The sequence below is a fragment of the Aristolochia californica genome, unplaced genomic scaffold (genome assembly GCF_029961685.1).
Source record: "Aristolochia californica isolate CCGP_79_NKW_82.1479 unplaced genomic scaffold, dmAriCali1.0.hap1 SCAF_10, whole genome shotgun sequence".
Taxonomy (NCBI): domain Eukaryota; kingdom Viridiplantae; phylum Streptophyta; class Magnoliopsida; order Piperales; family Aristolochiaceae; genus Aristolochia; species Aristolochia californica.
In genome coordinates this window covers 24,875,235-24,885,490 of record NW_027181771.1, presented here as the reverse complement: position 1 = coordinate 24,885,490, position 10,256 = coordinate 24,875,235, and the positions used below count along the sequence as shown (strand labels likewise).

General features: G+C 32.4%; 1 protein-coding gene across 1 annotated transcript; it reads right to left on the bottom strand.

The window, feature by feature from the left end:
• Positions 1-3,332: 3,332 nt before the first annotated feature.
• On the bottom strand, positions 3,333-6,750 carry LOC137942984 (F-box protein At5g03100-like). The gene is made up of 6 exons (XM_068788697.1): positions 5,926-6,750; positions 5,715-5,795; positions 5,432-5,483; positions 4,814-4,894; positions 4,578-4,630; positions 3,333-3,440 (listed from the first exon to the last, which is right to left on the bottom strand). The coding sequence occupies exons 1-6, from the start codon at positions 6,748-6,750 to the stop codon at positions 3,333-3,335; spliced, it is 1,200 nt and encodes a 399-aa protein (XP_068644798.1).
• Positions 6,751-10,256: the final 3,506 nt, after the last annotated feature.

Below are 10,256 nucleotides of genomic sequence, written 5' to 3'. Positions count from 1 at the left end.
CAATCAACTTAATTTAGTTAACATAATATAAAAATTAATTAATATATTTAAATTAAGTTATTTATTTGATATTATTAAAAATTTTCAATTATCCTTATATATAATAATTTTGATAAAAACTTTTACTCTAGATTTGCTTAAAATCAAAAATAAAATTAATTAGTGAAATACACATAAATTCTTTGTATATTGATGGAAATACTTTAAAAATTAGAAAAATTAAAGTATAAACTAAACATAACTAATTGGTTCAAGATTTAAATTATTAATTAGTGAAATTATAATAATTTGGATGATCATATTGATGCACATTATAAATTGATCAAGTCATGTTAATGTAATATGACTTGCATAGTAACTAGTTGAGTTATCGATCAAGTAATTAGTTGATATCAATTATTAACTATAATTTATTACATAATTACATTATTATCTCATAAATGAGTTATTGTTATCTCAATGTTACAAAAAATATTTTTAGGTAATTATTAAAATATATAAATTAAATACTTGGTTATTATTAAATGATCTTTAATAGGATTCAAAACCACAAACGTTATATGTATTTAAGCTATAACTTATCATATAACAATAGAATACTATAACTTGATTAATTAATTTATAATAATCCTCGGGAACCTATCATTCGGACCACAATTGGTCATATTAATTTTTATAGAGGAATAGAAAAAGCCATCAAGTGTTTTGTTGGGAAAGAGCTAGGAGAGTTACGAGTGTCAGGGTTTATCTTAACTTTTATATTTCGTGGCAATTTTGTAATGGAAATGTTAAAATATTTCTAATAAGAAACAACCATTGGAGGAAGTTAGTTGTGATCGAACGGTAATGGGCGATGCAATGCACGATAGCATACTTGATTGTCTCATTAGATATAAATCGACAGTTTGTTTAACTGCTATAACTGAGTTTTTTTCACATAACTTTGTAAGCATTGAACCAGACCTAATCTTACCTAGTCCAATTACGATAGGACAAAAGGGTCAGGTTCGGTTCTATGCCATTAAATTTCTGCTTCCTTACTGAAATGGTTACTAAGTCAACAACATCTGTCAAGTCCCGTCTTTAGGTTTGTGATAGCCAATTTCTTGGTGTCTTACAAGTTATAGCTAATTTTCAGGTTTTTTACACCAAATTTTACAAGCGCATTCAATGACTGCGTTGTTTGTTATGGTCAGAAATGTGTAACCAAGAGTTATATAAAGCAGGAGAGACTTAAGAGCGATGAGAGTAGGGAAAAATAATCAAGGGTGTTTTGTCTTTACTTTCATCTTCTTCTTCTTCTTCTTTTGCATTTTTGCAAAGAATTGCTGCAAAGATGAGGAACAACATTGCTATACTACAATCGATCCATTTGTAAGCCTTTTCTCATTGTTTTGTCTATTTACAATGTGCAATTCTGATGCTCTCTCCATTGCAATTTGAATCTTTCTTTGTTTTTTTCGTTAATGGTGCTTTCTTAAATCATCTGAACTCTATGTAAGTTCGTTTGCTTGCTTATCATAGGTAAACACTACGGAGTCCTAACAAGAATTTTACTGGAGCTCCGCCATTACCTAAGATATTGACAAGTTGAACTATCCAGTTTTTCAAATTGAAATGCTCAACCCAACCAGTCTAGATGCTGAACTGGTTGGGTTGATCATTCGATTTGACAAACATGATGGTTCAAGGTAGTAGCTGAATGGGTTGAGCATTCAATTTGAAAATTTTGAGTTCAAGAGGTCTACATCCTTGGATAGATCAAAGAAGATGACGAGGTCAAGGATGAGCATCTTGGTAACTTCATTCAAGGAGGGGATCTTTGAAAATTGGCTGGTCAGAAACTCTACCTTCATCAAGTCTATAATAGTGTTATAAATCAATAGGGGTTTCCACATGTTTATCTATTGCCTCGATTGAATTGATGTCATCACTGAACACTTCAATGGAAGAAAAGAGAGTAAGTGGTGAATAATATTTTTTGGTAGCTTGATGATACTGTCAGTCTTCTCAATGAAGGTTCTCTTATGCTGAAAGTTCATTGACTAACTTTTTGTCTGTTATGCACTGCTATTTATGATATGAAATAACAAAAAAAATATTATGTTAGTCAATGTATTTTCTCTACAAAAACTTGAGTTCAAGTGGACTACATCCCTGGATAGTTCGAAGTAGAAGTCAAGGTCAAGGGTGTGCATCACGGTAGCTTCATCCAAGGAGGGGATGTCGTTGAAAGTGGGCTTGTCACAAACTTGGCCCTTGTACCCAAGTCTCTTTAGGTTTGGCTTACATATCTCCATCTCTTCATCCGAAGATGATCAATCTTCACTGCTTTCGTTTTCAGTGTATAGTAATGAATGTTCTCTAGGATTAATATTTATTCCATAAATTGTCCCCTCAACAGGTTTGTTTGTTGCATTGAAGAGATGATGCACTACTTCCTATCTGAGGTATTTTACATGTCCTAGTCATAACTGCGGCTCACATCATCTATATTTATTTCCATTTATGTATCTAGATCTATCTATATACCAAAAGAACGAGGTCGAGAGGAAATCGGAGTTCACCAACATCGCAACCCCTCCTCTCACCACGTCAGCCTCTTAAGCAAAACGAGAGTTGAGTGAAAATCTGAGAGATAACATAAAATCAGATTAATTTTGGATCTTCAAAGAAACGAAAGAGATAATGAAAAAATCGTAGAACCGATTTGCAATTTCAGTTTGATGAGATAATGACTATAGAGAATCGAGTTTGTAAAGTTGGGTCCAAGGCTTATCCAAAATGACTTGACCCCAAGATATAAAGTAAAAGTCAGTAGTATACTGTAAATGGAACCAACTTAAAGAGTGGAAGAGGTTGTTCTCGACGATTAACATTTTTGCATCTTTGTAGATGACCCAACACCATCGAAAGGTATACAGTAAAGAGATTTAAAAATGGGAAAGGACCACGATTGTCACATCAATCATCCACCAGTGTAATCACTATCTATTTCCTCCTTGAGGTAGCCGTGAGATTTGGCGCTACTTTCTTGTCTTCCTATGGTTGTTCTTGTTTCCGGTGCCGGGAACCAGCTTAAAGAGTGACCTCCCCCTGAAAGTATGAAGGGGAATCCTGACACTGCCAGGAGAACGATAATCAATAGGGTTGTGAAGACTTTGATCATTTTTGGCATCTCCTTCTGGGGAAAGACCAGGGCCGTCCCAGAAAGTATGCAGGTGCTTCACTTCAGTATTTTTTAATTGAATTCTCCTTATCTTCTTCATAATTGTTCTTTTTCTTGTTTATGATCTTAAAGATTGCTACTTTGCACTGAAAGTTAGGAGTGCTTAGAAGGTGGGAGCATCAACTGTTTTCATTGCGAATAACACTGAAGAATCGGCCACATATGTGCACAATATAACTATCCCATATGTTTTTGTCAGCATAAGTTTTGGCTAATCAGATTACATATACCCCTATTTATAATAGAGGAAAGTAGTAGAGTCCAATTACAATTAAACTACTCTTTGTCCCAATTACACCAAAACTCTAACACTTAAAAGATAAGTTCTAGCATAATTAAATAACTCAACATAAATAGAAGACTAATATAACTAAAACACCTTTAAACTGAAACTCTTCTATGAGATCTCCTTCATAATAAATTTAGGATTTGTAAGACTTCTTATAGTGAGAGTCACGTAAGAGGCTTCCATATCTTTTCTTCAACAGATTCCTTGCTACCAAACAACATAAAATAATTTTCTCTCTCCTTTTATTTTATTTTCTTTTGTTTTATGTGGGTTCCATACAGGTCCTTAGGGAAAGAGAGAGAGAGAGAAAGCGAAATCTAGGGTTCTTTAGAGAATGCACTCTTTTGTGTTAATGTGCTCAAGAGAAAGTACACTAGAAAATAATTTTTTGTGTGTTAGAATGCTCTTGAAAAATATAATGGAAAGTAAAAAAATAATTTACTAATAAAATACTTTTAAGTTAAATAGTTTATATCTTACTTAATTAATAAATAAAAATTTCAAATAAGGTTTTATATTTAATTAAATATATCAAATAAAAAATTATCATAAAAGTACCAAAATACCCCCATAATAAATGTTACTTTTATAATATTTAATTTCTCTCTAAGTTATTAAATAAATATAATATTAAAAATCATGAAATCATATAAATACATAAATAACCCTTTGTTGAAATTCTAACCTTTTTTTTTCTTCAAATGATTAAAATCTAACTTGGATCTATGTGACTCATCAACTTGTTTTACTTGTCGTTGAAGAAAATGAAAACTTATGGTTTTTAAAAATAACCAAATCTTCAAATAGTGGACTTTAATGGAAAAAATGTCTCTTTTTATTAAAAAGAGATATGTGTGTATCACAACACAAGTAGATTCAAAATAGAATTGGTTGAGTAATAAATACATAAATTGCTTACAAACACCTGAAAATGATCTTGATGCTAAAAACGATTGAATAATAAATACTAAAATTACTGATAAAAACTTAAACAACTAACCTAATAATGATCCTAAATTTTTTGTTCCCCGCCATGAAATTCTATTTTATGTCATTCACCCGATGAATAGAATTATGAGCTTGTTTCCTCATAATCTCTGATGCCTTTTCCTCTTCATGATGGCCAGTAGAGCAACAAACACACTAGAAAGCTACAAAATCTTTTCCACTGTGAGAAAGAAAGAACAATCAAGTCAACTCAGCATGGCATCTTCCCTTCCTCGTTATCTCCTTGATTTGAGAGGACAAAGTCTGATTTAACCAAAATTTAATACATAAGTTAGATTTAAAGAGACGAGACAAAGAAAACCCAAATGCAGATTCAAATTCTATTTTCAGTAGATCTCGAAGAGATCTGAAACAAGGAGAAGCGAAATCTGCTCAACTATTTCCCATCATTGAAACCAGCGATAAAAGCATGTTCAAAACAAAAGGTGAAGATCTATACTTTCTCAATCCAATAGAACTCAACAAAAGGAAGTGATCCTGCATCTACAAAAAAATAGCAAAACAAGTGAACTAAATTTAATAGAAGTCCAAGGAACACATTTCACCTTTAGAAGATAAGTGCCCGTGCTTCAGTAGTTTGACCAATGAGAAATTCTATTTTTCATGTTCTTGGAGGACCTGGGAATATAAGAAAAGTGCAATGCATAATTAAAAAAATAGTTAACTTCAAGAGGATTTAACAACATAAACATTGTAATCACCATACAACAGAGTTGCAACTTGCCATATGCACACAATCAGGCAAGAGTGACGAAGAGGTAGAGATTTTCACTATCCCAGTTTTGAGAAAAATTCTCTCCTTCGTTAAATATTAAAGGGTTAGATTCCTATATGCCGGTACTAGAAAAAATTTCAAGAGGGCTCTAGCTGCCACAAAATGTAAAACATTTGCATGACTAATGCACCAGACGTCATCTTGGTGACATGACATTCAGTGATATCGATGTATCTAGATATCTGATAAACGAAAGAAAAATGATGACTCCATTGACTACTTCTGTATTACGGGTATGACTCCAGTGTTCGGTTGAGAAAAAAGTGATAAATTGAGCAAGCAGCCAATGAGGGGTTCCACTTAAGAAAACAACCAAATTTATCTCCTCTTTTGTGTTGCTAGTGGAAATAGGAAGTCAAATAATAGGAACAAAATTATATGATTACATGCCTACGACATTTATAAAAGTTCACCTGTATATAGATCTTTTTTTCTAAAGGAGAAAAAGGACAAAAGGGTGTAACTGAAAAGCTTAGACTTCTTAGCTTGATCAACTCCAAATATGTAAAAGAACGTCGTCACATGACCCTTCAGCAAGGAGTATCATAGACGAGGAACTAGTCAGGTTGACCAAACCAGAATATGTATTTTTACAAAAACAGAAATGGGCAGATGGAAACGTACCGGATGAGTACTTGTGACTTTAACTTCTAGGGAGCTTACATGTGAAAGCTTCGTCAAGAAATTCTGCCAGAGATGCAACTTGTAGTCAAGCTCATCGTGGTTGAGCAGTAGGGTAGCTTCATTTATGGAGGAGATATCAATGAAAATAGGCTTGTCACAAACTTGACCCTTGTACTGAAGATTCTTCAGGTTTGGCGTTCTTATATCCATCTCTTCAATATCAAAACATGACTCTAGTGTTAATCTCTTCAATTGAAGATGGTCAATCTTTATTGACTTTAGGGAGTCACAGTAACTGATAGTTAAGTCATCAAGAAGAGGGGAGCCAAGAATTATCTCACCTAATTGAACACCATTAATTGTCACACCATAGAGAGCAACACTTCTTAGGGCTTTGTAACCCTTTAAATCATGCGGAGGCTCTAGTATGCACCAAGTTAAGTCAAGAGATGCTATTGATATACAAAAGAACAAAGAGTTTGGCATTCTGAATTTATTCATCCCCCACCTGATATCATCATCATTTGTCGAGTTGGAGTGCCTTACATTTCCATTCAAATCAAGCACAAGCTCTCCAACTCTAACTTTGACAAACTCAATCCACTCTCTGAGATCAGATGAATATATGTCACCGGGAGAAAAGAACATGTGAAACTTCTTAACCTTGTCTAGAGTATGAAGCTGTAAAAGTTGGTAGACAACTTGTACATAATGTGTCTTATTTAAATTGTTTGTGAATTCCTCATCGAAGTCTATAATAGTTGTGTATATCCATAAGGCTTTCCACATGTTGATCCATTGCCTAGATAGAATTGAAGTCTTCATTGCACACTTCAATGGAAGAAAAGAGGGTATATGGTGAATAATATTGTCTGGTAGCTTGGTAATACTGTCTTTCTTCTGAGTGAAGATTCTTTTATGCTGAAAGTACATTGAGTGACCTTTTGTTTGTTATGCACTGATGTTTGTCACCTGAAATAACAAAAAAAGTATTGTGTTAGTCAATCTATTTTTAGGACAAAAAATTGCAAAAATATATTCAAAGGCTTGTTTTTGGACAAAAAAATTATACATATTTCAATTGCATTAGAAGGAAATAATTTGTCCATTTTTTCACTTAAGGATTAATTATGAATGAATCCCGTTAACGAGATTAATCATTGCCTTTTGTTTCAAAGGCTCTACAAATGCCAATCACAACTACCACCTATGATTAGTCTCAACCCCAGTTCATGTGGAAAAATGCTTTGATATTCAATGATACCTATTGTAGGAGAAATAAGGGGCTTTTTAATTTTTTCATTTCATTATCTCGAATAGATGGCATTCAAGAGAAAAATATCTCTATGTGGATAAAGACTTTTGTATTTGTATTTTTTTATATTTTTTTCTAACAGTTACAAATGTTTCCATAAATTTAAACCAAAGGAAAAAGTTTAGCAAGAAGTTCAAGAATTTCTACTTGATTTGGGAAATCTTAAGATTCAACAATTAAAGTATCAGGATTTAACATAATAATAAAATAAGAAATTAAAAATAAGAACAACATAAAAATGGTTTATGTAACAATTTATGAAGAAATGTCATCTGGATAAATTTGTTTGAAGATACTAATTTTAAGCTTTATGGTTATTTTTCATTTCTTGTGCCTTAAACAATTGGATAAGGTTGGAAAGAGCAGTCACAAAATAAAGTTTGTCATTACTAATTGATGCACAATTATTTTGTGTAACTAACGTCAAACAAGAATACCATAAGTATGGGAAATGTGTTTTTTTTTTAAAAGATATGATGCTACAAAAAGGAAACAACAAAAAGTTGAGATAGTGGGTAAGATAGTATATAGTGGTATCAAGTAACATATCGAATAATTTTCGATCTGATACATACTGTCTGCACCATGTGTTGCACTTTATAAGACATGTATCATATTTCAGGGCTCTACGATACCATATATCCAATACGTCTCACTTGATATGTTATATGTCTTGGTGATATAGGCACCCTTGGGTAAGTGGACCAAATTAAGAAAATCCAAAAATATTTAAAAGTGGTTGAGGAAAGAGAAGATTATGTTCACATAAAAACTAATTAAAAGATAAAAAGAGGCAAGTATAGCTTTGGCCAAGAGGAAGTAAACCAAAATTTGCATATGAGCTCTAGTAAAATCACAAAAGTTAAGCGTAATAAGTTCTTATTGGAAGCAAAATGTGAGCAGCATGACTATGTCAATATTTAAAAGACAAGATTTGGAAGAAATCTCATCATGGAGGCACAAAGAAGCTTTACGTCCATGATAAATGAGGTGATAATGAGAGGTTTCAACTCAATATGGTCACAATAAACTTTGTTTAAAGGGTGCACCTTTTCACAATTGGATTATTGTCTATTTCATATTTATGATAAGATGATTTTTGAGGCATTAAATCCTCATGTTAATTTATTTTATGGTGTTTATATGTTCATAATTAGCTTTAAAATATCATAATGCAATTAGATCTAAAGGGGGAATCAACTAGGGGTCTTAGCTTATTTCTTTATTATTTAAGTGCCTTATCTTTGAGTATATTTTTGTTACCACAATTAGTTATCAATAGGAATAGTAATGCTTCCACTAACATTTTTTCTTAAAAAGGACTCAACATGCATTCAACTTTTAACGTAGGGAAGTGAGTAGTAGGCAAGAGAAAAATGGAGCTGGTACAATCTATTAGGTCCAATGAAGGAGAAATCTTGGGGGGGTGTTGGGCGTTCATGCCACTAAATTGACAACAACAACTAACTTACAAAAATTCATCTTCACTTAGATTTACAATCACAAACTAGGCACATAATCCTGACCATTAAAGGGGTTTCTAGTAGCAAAGTAGACTACATAAGCCTAGAGCTTCACAAGGATTTATAATAACTTATTAGGTACTAGCCTAGACTTAAGAATGAGAGTTTCAAGAGTGCTTGGCTACATGAGGACTTATATCACTCAATCATAGTAGCAATTCTTCACAACATTTCTTTTTCAGCCACACATGGATGCACTCAATGAAATTGAGGTTAGGATGGTCTTGTCTACCCAATGCTTGACCCAATTAACAAGGGTTACTAGCTTCCTAATTGGTAGATTTTATAATCTAAGAGAAAATAATAAACACAACCAATTCTATGTACCTATCTATGTAAGAAAATCTCAAATAGTCTTTAATCATTAGATTTCAAAATATAAGTCCAAGGTAAATCTTGGATTGGTTTTTAAAGCAAGGGTTGCACTCACCTCAATGGAATCAATGGTTTGAAAGTATAGCTCATGTGTAGTAGTTGTCTAAACATCAGTGATTGATTTAAAAGTACGATGACACTACTTTAGTATTCTCAATCAAATACAATTGAAGATTTAAATGCAAATGCATGTATATACTTGGATTTTTAAATTCTACCCCAAACTTCTAGTACTATGTAAAAACCATTTTAAATACCCTAATAAATCAACACACAAGAATGTATAATGTGATTAGAAAATAAGAAGCTCAAACTAGGGGCTGATAAACTAGTTTTGAGTGGTAACTATTCAAACAATCAATCGAGTATTGATTCAAATATGATCTTTGAATCAATAGGCTCACATTCAACAATCATAGTTCTAAATATTTAAAAAATATTTAAAAGAAAAAACATTGATACTATTATCTCTAGGAGGAAATACTCAAGTTCAGGTTTTGACTTCCTTTAAGAGCTTGAGATGGTTAAAACCTCAAATTTGAGTTTAGGAGCATGAGCACTTCAAAAATTTTCTTTGGTAGCATGTTGAAAACAATTTTGTGAGAGATCTTCTTAAATAGAACTCTCTCCAACATTAAAAAAAAACCATTAGAGTTAGAAAATGATATTTTGTCACTTAGAAAAACAAGGTAAAAAATAAGTCCAAAAAATCTAATCAAATATATATTAAATCCTTTTTTATTACAAAACATATTGGTATGTCACTTATTGATCATTTGGGAGTGTTGTAACATCCAAATCTGGGCCTAACTTTTTGAAAAATTGAATTTTTGAAATAAGGGGTCGACTCTTGTATTGGGGCCGAAATCTTGTTTTGAAAATTTGGCTTGTTTGAGCGACACATGTTGTTGATCCCTTCCATGGGGTCGTCTGCTTTCTTCTTAATTCACGCATAAGTAACTTAATTGTATGTTGTCATCAAAATTATATCCATGAGGATCTTGAGACCGGCACATTCATCCTATTGCTCATGTCAAATGATCCTTCTTAACTAAGTTATTTTGGTCGGTACTAATTAATTTAGCCCCAATGGTTCTAGCTAACTACTATATGAAACA